The 12594-nt window shown below is 41.2% G+C and overlaps 1 protein-coding gene across 1 annotated transcript in view; it reads right to left on the reverse strand.

Annotated features, from left to right (window-relative positions):
- The window catches only part of LOC124605813 (uncharacterized protein PF11_0207-like), a 281675-nt gene that overhangs the window by 200547 nt on the left and 68534 nt on the right, over window positions 1-12594 (reverse strand). Inside the window, exon 2 of the mRNA XM_047137721.1 lies at window positions 5531-5717. Within this exon, the coding sequence (XP_046993677.1) occupies window positions 5531-5714 (184 nt within the window). The 5' untranslated portion in view covers window positions 5715-5717. The remainder of the gene's footprint in view (window positions 1-5530; window positions 5718-12594) is intronic.

The raw sequence follows: 12594 nt of genomic DNA on the forward strand, positions 1-12594 counted from the left end.
AAAACAGACAACACGTGACAGTGTTCCACCAATTGGAACTCATATGACTCATGTAGCACTCCGCCGACATGGCCTTAGAAGCACGCCTAGACCGTCAGACCGGCAGTGTTTATCAGCCGCTAGGAACAGCTCCGACAAGTACTTAACGCCGGCCCCAGCATGGTATTCACTAACCGTACAATTGTAGTAGCACTTTGTAGTTTTAGAGTAGATTTTGGTCAGTATTTTCTTCTATTGTCTTGTTTCCTTATCTAGTTTGCCACCACAAGAGTTGTGTGGTTTTTAATGTTGTTCTTGCGTTAAAAACTTAGTGTATGCCAAGAAGGCGTTTTTCTTTAATTATAATAAAGTGTGTTCCAGTTAACTGTTGCTTCTTTCTTGCCGACCGCAGGACACTACACCGAAACTGTCGACACTAAAGCACAATGCTCTGTTTACATGGCGTTTCTTTCCCCAATTCCTTCTGAATGTGTAATGCACGGTTGTAATAGATAAACATCCCCCACATTCCAACACAGAAAAACTCTTTTTTTTTCTCGCCATTTTGTCAATGCATTGCACTCGTAACACCAAGTATTGGGTAGCGTAGTTTAATTAATATTGTTTCTTCTTTAGTATAAGCTTGTTTCGGCTATGGCGCCGTTCTCAGATAAACCTGTAGATGTTGCACTTGGTGAGTCTTTCATAAAAGTTATAGACAGGTCATTTTACTTAATATATCTTACATCTATTTGGAGCAGATGCCAATATTGCACTTTCGGCTGTCTATTTGTTGCTAGATTGCTATAATCATGTAAGTTCTATTTGTATAGAATATTTTTCTGAAATATTTTGGTAGCTAGTTCGACAGTTTATCCTCGTTGCAGTTTTGTGTTTGCAGTGTAATCTTTATTCATCAGCGATGTTAGTAGTGTTTCATTGAAATTATAATTTTCTGATTTGTGTCTGAGGTTGTCTTTTGTTTTTTATTTACTGTCTTTCTTTAATCCAATCTCGTTTCCAAAAGTTAATAAAATTTTGTAGCTAACTTTTACGTTTGAGATCGATTTGTTCGTTAAGGATACCGTTTGGATGATTTTCTATGTGCGTATTTGTTTCTATTAACGAGAATAAACTGTCAAACTAGCTATCAAAAGTATTTCACGAAAATATTCTATACAAATAGAACTTCCATAATTATAACAATCGAGCAATATACAGACAGTTAACTGTTTACTCACTGGTGCAATATCGACATCTGTTACAACTAGCTGGAACGCGGGGCGATTCAGCTGCCCCTACCACTGTTGTTTTATGCAACCCACAATGTTCTATGTGGCCTTCAGAAACCACCCGGGAGATTTTCATATTCTCTCGCACGCTATGCGCAAACCAATAGCCCTATAGAAAAAATAAACAGGGTCTTTTTTGAAGAAAATTTAATGCAGTTAACTCTTGAACTGGGATACCTTTTCGCTGGAGGTCTCGGGTTTAGAGTTATTCAAGAAAAAGGTACAAAATGGCCCTTCAAACGCAACTTTAGCCCCACACTCATCCCTCACCATCCAGGATTTCTAGTGCGTCGTTCGTAGCACTTCCACCTACTATTGTGCAAAAATTTCCGACTACACTAAATACTTTCAATATTCGACTTTTTTAGTCTCTATTGATTGGGCTATTACGCCACCAGCATGCTCGTCTATTTCGTTAACAATATTAATTTAAACGCAATCGTGAGGGTAATAAAAGAGAAATGACTTTTGTAAAAGTTACGTTGAAACTAATTACGCTGGTAATTCGATCAAAACTTAACCATTACTAGTACAGTAGTTTCGTAGTCAGAAGGCCTGACAAATACAACAAAGTAAGTGTTTATTTTATGTTGATAAAATTCACAAAACTGTTGGATGAAATTTATACACAAACGTCAGTTTTACAGTTTGTAAGTGCTCAACTAAGCCGGTGGCGTAATAAGGCCAGTCAGTGAAGACCAAAAAAGGTCTGATGTGGGAATTAATTCGTGCAGTCGCAAATCCCTGTACAGTGGTAGGAGGGATAGCCATAAGCAACAGTTTAGAAATTCTGACCGGTGAGAACCAAGTGTGGGAGAGTGGGTGCGTTTGAAGGGCTTTTTTTACGTTTTTCTTGAATAACTCGAAAACTACGGTCTCTAGCGAAAACGTATCCGGGTACAAAATGTAACTACATTAAATTTTCAACTTAAAAGACATTTTCATTTTTTTTTTGTACGGCTAAAAGTTTATGCGTAGAGATCGAGAGAACTTGAAAATCTTGCGCACGGTTTTCAAGTCACCCTGTGAATGTCAACTGACCTCTATTTGTACAACTTTTATGAACGTAAGTAGACTCATCAAATGTCACATGTACAGGTTTTCTTGAGAATGGCACTATGGCCGAAAGAATCTTGTAGTGAAGAAGAAACATTACTAATTAAACTGTTGGCAGGTTACCAACATTATAAAATGTCATATTATGCTGTATTCTACGCTGCGTGCCCGGCCGCAAAGAAAATGCATCAATCACACTTTGAAAAATATAGAACTTTGAAAACGAATAGTGCTATATAACAAAATGGTGGGGTGATGTGGACGCTTCCAGTGTGATTAGATAATTTTAAGTGACGACGTACGAAATACAGAACATCTCTCTGCGAAGAACCGAGACTTACAATTGTAGAGAAGACGGCGTGCGCCAAGACTGGCGAATGGCTACCAAGGCAGTACGGAAAAAGTGAAAATTAGTCGTCGGTCAGTTTCCATTATCTTGGACGATATTTTGCAAACGATAAAGGCGCCGGTCTCTGGGTTCCGCTACTGCCCACGGCAATTTAAGAAGTTTGTCGGACTAAGGCAGCAGCGGAAATGTGGCAATTGGGTCAGACCACTATAGATAAGCTTTTAGCCTTCTAATCACCATAGATGAGTGTTGTATGTATCACAATGGCATCGATACAAAGGAGCAAAGCACGCAGAGGAAAATGTGGATTCAACACCGCCGAAAAAGGTATAGACACAGCCACCATCGGCCGAGGTGACAGCAAGCGTCTTTCGGGACTAACAGATAATGTGCGTAAGAGACAAACCGTCACAGGAGCATACTACCAAAATCTGACGAGCTTAAACAAGGGTGTCAGGACGAAGCGTCACGGGGAGCTGTCAAAGAGGGTGCTTTTGCTCCACGAAAACACCCCACAGACAGCCATACAAGCTGCATCTTTGGGTTACCAAATTTTGCCTCACCCCACGTATCTTCCGGATATGGCATCCAGAGACTTCTTCCTACTTACTCGTTTGAAGAAACCACTGCATGACATGAATTTCAAGAAGAACCTCTTAGTAACTTTCAACGTGGAACATTTCTTGAACAGCCGAAATGCAGGCTTCCAAGCCGAGCCATCTCTCAGCCAAGTTATCCACGCTAGAAAAAATGTGTCGCATTGACGAGGGAATATCTAGAAACGGACTATCATCACCATTTTCTTATGCTTCCTGCTTGATTTTTTCGAGGTGATAATTAAACACATCATAGCATGATGGAAGTCTTGTTCTGCGTAGGCTGTTTTTCACGTTTTTCACGTTTTTACCCTATTATAGTAATATGAGTGAAGACGCCTCTTGATACCCTCATCGCAAATGGACACCACGTCCGAACTCTTGCAGGAATACAGATACTGCTACGAGAAATGAGGGTAAGGGACAGGGACGCTACTAGCTTGTCACAAGTGGAGAATTTAGATCGGCCGTGAAGCGTGGAGGCAACCGTTCGCGTTAAGCGGGAGATCTGAGTTCGAGTCTCGATCCGGCACAAATTGTCAGCTCCCACCACTGAATTTATTTGAATGACCGATTGCGGGTGATGTCTTGATATCCCTCGTCATTTCGCCATTAGCTAATTTTGCCCCCTTAGTCATTTTCAAACTATCTCCGTCACAGCGAAAACATACGTTGTCTTCCACACAGTAGTGTGGAGGAAGTTCCAACTAACGATGTCCCTAATACGTCTCACTTATGGTAAGTGATGTGAATTACGTATGTAAAAATGACCAAATGCAACTCTTATGCGGGTCTTTGTCATTTTTTCAGCGCAAGCCACATTAAAAGGCATCAGTTCATATTTCAAATGAAACTGCACGTGACATGGTCAACGTCTAATTATCGCCTACTGTCATTATCTCCCTGATGTAATATATATCTTTCACAAGATATATTTTATAGTCTCCACGTTTCTCTAGTCATATTGTGATTTTTAGACGTTGAGCATATCTTGTGCAGTTATATCCGAAAAGTGAACTAACGGATTTTAATGTGGTTTGCGCGACAAAGACCCGCCTAAGAGTTGATTTTATCATTCTCCGTACGGAATTTACAGCTGTGTAAGTTGTGCTCGTTATCACCACGTTCATACGTAACTTTATTAGATGTATCATTAGATGGGGCTTCATCCACAATAATTTATGGAAGACAGGATACGTGATTATGTGATTAAAGTTTTTCACTTTCTCGGAAGTAGATTGAAAATTCTCAAGGGACGAAAGTTGTTAGTAGCGGAAAGGCATTAAATAAAGAGCTTATATCATAAATAGAAAGAGCCTACGTAGGTCAATGTCTTCTTTCAAGGAACTTGCAGTGGCTGTGGCCCCGTTCACAAAGAAAAGAAGTAACAGTTCAACAGGCAAGAGCTGCTAATAAATTTATATTTATTACAACTGGTTTTTACACTACTGGCCATTATAATTGCTACACCAAGAAGAAATGCAGATGATAAAAGGGGATTTCTTGGACAAATATATTATACTAGAACTGACATGTGATTACATTTTTACGCAATTTGGGTGCGTAGATCCTGAGAAATCAGTACCCAGAATAACCAGCTCTGGCCGTAATAACGGTCTTGATACGCCTGGGCATTGAGTCAAACAGAGCTTGCATGGCGTGTACAGGTACAGTTGCCCAAGCAGCTTCGACACGATACCACAGTTCATCAAGACTAGTGACTGGCGTATTGTGATGAGCCAGTTGCTTGGCCACCATTGACGAGACGTTTTCAATTGGTGAGAGATATGGAGAATGTGCTGGCCAGGGCAGCAGTCGAACATTTTCTGTATCCAGAAAGGCCCGTACAGGACCTGCATCATGCAGTCGTGCATTATCCTACTGAAACGTAGGGTTTCGCAGGGATCGAATGAAGGGTAGAGCCAAGCTGCAGGGAAAGATAAAGATGTGAATATATCCAGCAAGTAAATGAGGATGTAGATTTCAAGTGCGACTCTGAGATGAAGAGGTTGGCGCAAGAGATGAACTCGTTGGGGCCGCATCAAATCAGTCAGAACATTGATGCCTCAGGAAAAAAGAAAAGAAAAGAAACGTGCTGTAAAGCATCACCTTTGCAGAATACATCGATGATTACTACTGTATTTGATCACCCCTCTCTCATTGTCAGTTTGCCAGTTTGTGCCTTTGCAGTGTACAGTGGTAGGATGATGCCCACGGCAGATGAGAGTGGCGATGAAGCGTGAGGCTTGTCCTCCTACCTTGCAGCTTGGCCACGGCCCCCTGCGTGAGTCCTTGTGCGGCGCCGCCGACCGTCTTGGTGAGGTCCAGTCCGCCCGCCCCCGCGTCGGGGGCGGACCCGTCAGCTCCATCACCACCAACGCCAACACCTGCGCCGTTCTGCGAGCGGGCCGCCAGAAACGGAGCGCTGCTCGCGCACCCCATGGCCTGCAACACCACCACCACCACTATTTAGCTGACAACCTAGCTTATGGGGTGCGAGTGTGCTCCGCTGGAGGACGGTGGGCCGGGGTGAGTCAGAAACCAACTGAAGGCAGTGCGATTCCTTTATTACTCCAATAGTTCCTACGACCAGTTCAAACCCACATCTGGCGGACTTGAAAGGTGAAATTCGACCCACGGACATGGCGGGAAAGCATTTTAGTGGGTCACCGGCAACTGCTACGCTCAGCACGGCCCGGGCACAGCCAATACCGACTCAAAGGAAGGCCTCGGCGCTTGCTGGTGACGTCAGCTAGGCACGGCGAACGCCAGGTCTGTTGCAGGCAGAGACGCCTGGGCGTGCTTATCACTATAAATCTCATATTTTTGGGCAAAATGTTTGGTATTGTTTTGGATTCTGCAGTTTTATTTAGATGAAAGATTTCCTTACTATCGTAAAGCTGCAAATGAAGATCATAGTTCTGTATTACTGAATCCTGTCGAAACAAACGTAGATCAATATGAGAAGATGCTTTGCCCCACTGCAAGCTTCGGAAATTTTACATTCAAGTAACTATATTTACTTGATCCATTTTGTTATCGAAACTTACCCCAACCCCCTTACAATGAACTCGTGTCTTTTATTTTTTTTCATTTGACATCGTCACTGGAAATGTGAACTAATTTACGTGTGTAAATGTCCAGTTGTTGCCAGTCATTAGATTACAGTCGTTTTCAACGAAAGGAAAACAGGAAACAAAATAGCTTCATACATCGAAAACTTTTTTAAACATCCACATTAGAAAAGATAAATATTCCCCTCTTGCAACTGAAAGCAGAAACTTTATAAGATAAAAAAATTTATTTGATAAAACAAGTATCTCTCTTTTGCCTCTTCTTCTGTCCCCCAGCCCCTCCCCCACCGTGTACAATCGCAAGATATTTCATTAACATTCAGTGCCCCTCACCCCATAGTCAACCAAGATACCTAAAGAACAGCACCAATATGTTCACAGTTTCCTGTAAAAGCAACCCAGTACAAACGTAATTTCCTCAGATTTACAAATAAGGTAAAGAAGCACGAATTCTGTTGCTGCTGGAGGATAAAGTTGTTTTTGTATGTCAATCCTTAAAACAGGTGGAAATTTAAGTTCAGGAGTACACTATTTGTTAAGAAGTGTAATGAATTGCACAATTAATTGATTGCAGAAATCTCTCAGAACAATGTGTGGTGCTCAACTACCGCCAAGAGTTTCACAATTTCCTGTGAGAGAGGGAGACACCACCATTATGAGTATGCCTGCAACAGACCTGGCGTTCGCCGTGCCTAGCTGACGTGACGCCACGAACAAGCGCCGAGGCCTTGCTTTGAGTCGGTGTAGGCACAGCCCGACCTTGTGTAGTCAGCATCCCCATCCGGCGGGCGAGCTACATAATGCTGTTGTGGCAGACTGACACGGCCTGCCGTAGTAGATGGCTGGCTTGAAGGCTAGGAGGGAATCCGTCCGAGCCTGGGTTCATCAGAAGGTGGGTACATCCCCTGGTACGACACTAAGACATATATATATATATATATATATATATATATATAGGGTGTTACAAAAAGTTAGGCCAAACTTGTTGAGAAGAGTACGAACACTTCGACTGAAATGTGCAGGAGCTCCATCGTGCATGAACCACATGTTGTACTTGTAAAGGCACATGTTCTAGCAGCACAGGTAGAGTATCCCGTATGAAATCATGGCGGTGAATCGACGAAGTACAGTACATACTGACGAAACTATATATATATATATATATATATATATATATATATATATATATATATATATATATATATGTGTGTGTGTGTGTGTGTGTGGAGAGCGGAGGAAGCAAGCTCCGTCTACTGACTTCCAGAACAAACGCAGAGCATGGGATAAGTTGGGCTGCAGGGGGAACACGCTGCGCTTTTCTGACACAGTGCTGGCACTATACATATGCTTTCTTATCCGGCATGACACACCACGAGAATCACTTTGTAATGGCTACTGCAAACACAGCTACTGTATTATTCTGTCAGCAATAGCCAGACACAAAACATTTGTGTCTCTAATTCGACCTACTTCTGCCGCTTCAGACTCATGGAACTTTCGTTCAGGACGTTGTGAACAAATGGAAGAGTGGTCTCAGATTAACATGCTTGGGCAGTGTTGTCCAGTACCTCCCATGACAGTGCCGGAGATGACGGTTATCCTTCTTTACGATTGGCAGAATGCCTCAGCAACTCAGCACCAATCTCACTCAATCCATAACGCATAGGCGTCGAGATGGCACAGTGGTTAGCACACTGGACTCTCATTCGGGAGGATGACGGTTCAGATCTGTGTCTTGCCATCCTGATCTAGATTTTCCGTGATTTCCCTAAATCCTTCCAGGGAAATGCTGGAATGGTTTCTTAGAAAAGAGCAGGGCCGATTTCCTTCACCGCCCTTAAAACATTACGAGCTTGTGCACAACCTCTAATGACCTCAGTGTCGACGGGATGCTAAACCATAATCTTCCTTCATTTTCCCTTTTTTTTTTTTTTTTTTTTTTTTTTGGCGTTTCGAGGAGGTCATTTAAGTCGGATCAGGGAAGGATAAAGAAGAAAATCACCAGTGCTCTTTCAAAAGAGAGACCACGATAATGTGTTTGGTTGTATGGAGATCCGATTCTTCCTTCTGCCAAAGGTGTATCCAATGTCTACCACAGGTGGTCGGTGGGCACTCCAGCGTTTATGGTGGCCAGTAAGCGGTAATGATTTTAAAAGCATTTCAATTATGTTTTCATAAAATTATGAAACAAATTATTTCATTATTACTATATGATTTAACTTGCTCTGTCTCTGATTTATAATTTTATTTAGTAAAGGTCTTCCCTACTTCATAAAACACCGTTATTGTGGGACTGGTTGGAAATTGGAAAATTTTGCTGCTAACAGAGATACTAAAGTGGGCGGTGAGTAAAACAGTGGCATAGAGCAACCTTACTCGGTGCAACTACTTTAGTGTATTCCGGTATATTAAACTGCGTCTGGGACAATACCTTTCTCTGAACGATGTCAGACACAATTAAAGACATAATGTGTGATGTCTCGTCTAGACCCCATTTTTACTATGGGTGTGAACTTTATTTTCTTTGCAAAATCTAGGAGGCCTTATATCTATTTTTTATCGTTTGCGCGACTGGGTTGTTGAAGCCTGTAAAATTATTAACACACATTACTGCAATGCTAGATATTCATCCTACTACAGGTGGAGCCCTCTTGTGACTATCTTCGTTTGTTCTTCTGTATACCAGGAGATCGTTAACTCCTTGCGTATATAACTTGTAATCATTGTTTTAACTGTTGCTTTCAAGTTATAACTGATTATATACTATGAAAATATTATACAATTACTGTTTGAGTGCGCTGGAATATCTTGTTAGCCACGTGCCAATATTTGTACAACGTTCCTTATAATTAACTTCTGTAGTCTTAACCCCTTAAGACCTGAATAAATTTCATCATAGAAGAAAAAAATTAAAATTTTATCGGTCTGAAAGTTCCCGAAACGCTCCGGAAATGAGAGCACACGTCAGAAGCGTTGATAGCTTCGTGTAGAATCGGCATCGCTAGGAAACAGGCACCCTCCCACTCATTTTAGTCGCAATGGTATGATGCGAATTTGCGAAGCCCACCGTTAACCCCTTAACTAACTCTTCACCCAGCTGACTATCTGTTCTTTGTGATAATTAGAGATTGGATTACAAGATGACGAGTGACAAAGGTCGAATCCGCTAATCCAAATAAACACATAAAATGACACAGACAGTGTCTGTACTGTTAAACCGCCTGTGATAGAAGGTACCCATCTATTCTCTTAATAAATAGTCACAAACAATCCAATTACCAATCCTCTGCACAGTAAAGCACTTCGTCTGCTGAAATATGCGAGATTCCCTGGTGATTTAGTTTAGTTTAGTTATTTCAAGAGTCCGTGGTTCGTATTCGGGCCTGTATCCTGTGAAACGAGTCTTTACCGTAATTTTGCTATTATTATACAATTTAGTATCGAAAATATACTACATGCTGGCTGTTTAACTAACAGTATTTTTATTTTAATCTTATTCTACAACAAAATTTAATAACTGCAGCTCAGCCAAAAACGGATATTATCTATTCAGAAAGTCGTACAATGAGCGAAAGCTGCTGACGAGTGAAATTGATTTCAATTTTTTAAAACTGTTTTCATTATCTGTCAGCATTTTTAATTCACAAGGGCGGATGTCAAATATTTCCACTTCGCTACTATCTGCGCAACAGCTCGTGTGTGTGTGTGTGTGTGTGTGTGTGTGTGTGTGTGTGTGCGTGCGTGTGCGCGCGTGTGTGCGTATGCGCGCGCGTACACTCGTGCTTGCTGCTATGATTTTCAGTTTTGGACTGATTCTTCAGAACAAACTCCACAAGAGTGTAAATATATTGTAAGATATTTGTTAGCATGCCTAGCTTTTTAAACAGTTGCCTACATGAAATTCGAGGATAGACACCAGATAATCTCGTTACTGAACGTTTCTGTGCAAGCAGTAATCCCAACCCCACGTTTTTAAGGACTCGGATTGCCATTTATAAGACAACTTCAAACGTCTGATTACTTTACAATTACGTTCATGTGTTAAATATTTCATTTTAAGCAGGTAAGCTCGAAAAAGTTCAGAAAAGGTTTGAAATTGCATTTCAAATTTGTTTGAAGTCGGTAGGTATTCTTACTATCAAACAGTGGATGAGTACATTCTGGGTAATTTGTGCTCCATTTCAGGCAAAAGTTATCATGAATCTCAGTGTTTATGACGTCATATCTCCTGAACTATGTGGCGTGCAATAACGTAATTTTGCAGGTACATTCAGTGGTAATATGTGGGCACTGAGTGCAGAATTTCTTGCGAATGGAGTTAATTGTAAAAATTACTATATTGAAACATCGTGGCTGATGCTTAAGTTTTACTCCATGAAAATCTAAAATGTAGTAAGCAATTAACATTTTTTTCTTTAATTATTTTGTGGGGGTGTGAGAGAGAAATTATTTGTAAAGGGTTCAAATTATGTATGCAGTTTGTTGGAAGTGACTAAGCGCTCTCATTCTCAAATACGGCATGACTATAGTCTGTTACATGACGATCAGTTTGGCTTTAGGAAAGGCAAAGGAACGAGAGAAGCAGTTCTGACATTTCGTTGATAACGAACACAAGACTGAAGAAAAATAAAGACCCATTCATTGGATTTGTTGACCTGGAAAAAGCGTTCGACAGTGTAAAATGGCGCAAGATATCTGAAATTCTGAGAATAATAGGGAGAAGCTACAGGGAAAAATGGATAAGATACAATATGTACAAGAACCAAGAGAGAACCATAAGACTGGACGATCAAAGACGAAGTGCTCGGATTAAAAAGGGTATAAGGCAGGGATGTAGTGTTTCACCCCTTTTGTTCAATCTATATATCGAAGAAACATTGACAGACGTAAAAGATAGATACAAAAGTGGGCTTAAAATTCAGGATGAAAGGATATCAGTGATAAGACTCGCTAGTGGCATTGCTATCCTCAGTGAAAATGACGAATTACAGGATCTGTTGAATGGAATGGTCTAATGAGTAATTCAAGTAAAAAGAAGAAATACAACAGTAGCGCGAAGCAGCAGAAATGAGAACAGCGAGAAACTTAACATCAGAATTGGGGATCACGAAGAAGTCAAGTCAAGGATTTCTGTTACCTAGGCAGCAAAATAATGCATGATGGACGGCGCAAGGAGGACATAAACAGCCTAGCACTGGCAAAAGTGGCATTCCTAGCAAAGAAAGGTCTACTAGTATGAATCATAGCCCTTACTTTGAAGAAGAAATTTCTGAGAATGTACGTTTGGAGCACAGTGTTATCTGGTAGTGAAATACGGACAGTAGGACAGGAACGAAAGAGAATCGAAGCGTTCGAGATGTAGTGCTACAGAAGAATGTTGAAAGTTAGATGGATAGTGAAGCTAGGGAATGAGGAGATTCTCCGTAGAATCGGCGAGGAAAGAAGTATATGGAAAGCACTGACAAGGAAAAGGGACAGGATGATAGGACATCTGTTAAGACATCGGGGAATAACTTCCACGGTACTAGAGCACCGATCGTCAAAGTTTTTTACTCGGGAGCCAATACTGACATTGTGGCACGCACCTCTGGCCGCATATGTACCGATGTTATTACTAATGGTAAACTACATATATTAATATGTTGTGAGCCCCCAATAGACTAGGCATTGTAAGGGCGTTATAAGTTGGCCGCCGGACCACAGGCCCAAGTACAGTACTAATCGTTAAAAGCCGGCACCATTCGGAACACTTCGCGTCGACTTTTCTCTATTTCAGATTGCTGCCACGCTCAGGGACCCAAAAATTGTGAGACTGTTGTTTCCTGACGAATTATTGTTGTTTTGTTTCGGTGACTAACTGATCAATAATAGTAATTATACTTCATTGCACAATGCGTTTAAATACGAGACACGACCACTGATGTTTACTAAATGCTCTCAATACCATTGTTCTTCCACTTATTGCACTGTATTAAAAAAATCTTAATTTAATTTCGGATTTATTGCTGTATATACGTACCGCATTTGAAGATGACCGTCTCTAATGCGCATTCATCAATCTATGGTCATTCCTTTTGAAATTTGTGCCATAACAGCTGTCGGTACGAGGCACACTCATGCCAGTAAGTTGTCAGTGTGGAAGACCGACAGTAAAACATTCCTCCTGCCACGTCCTTCAATCCCGTAGTGGCCGCGCTGCTTGCTCTTCTGCCACTGTGGTAAGTGGCCAATTTTACTTATCTCATGGC

Source organism: Schistocerca americana, chromosome 3 (assembly GCF_021461395.2).
Source record: "Schistocerca americana isolate TAMUIC-IGC-003095 chromosome 3, iqSchAmer2.1, whole genome shotgun sequence".
Classification (NCBI taxonomy): domain Eukaryota; kingdom Metazoa; phylum Arthropoda; class Insecta; order Orthoptera; family Acrididae; genus Schistocerca; species Schistocerca americana.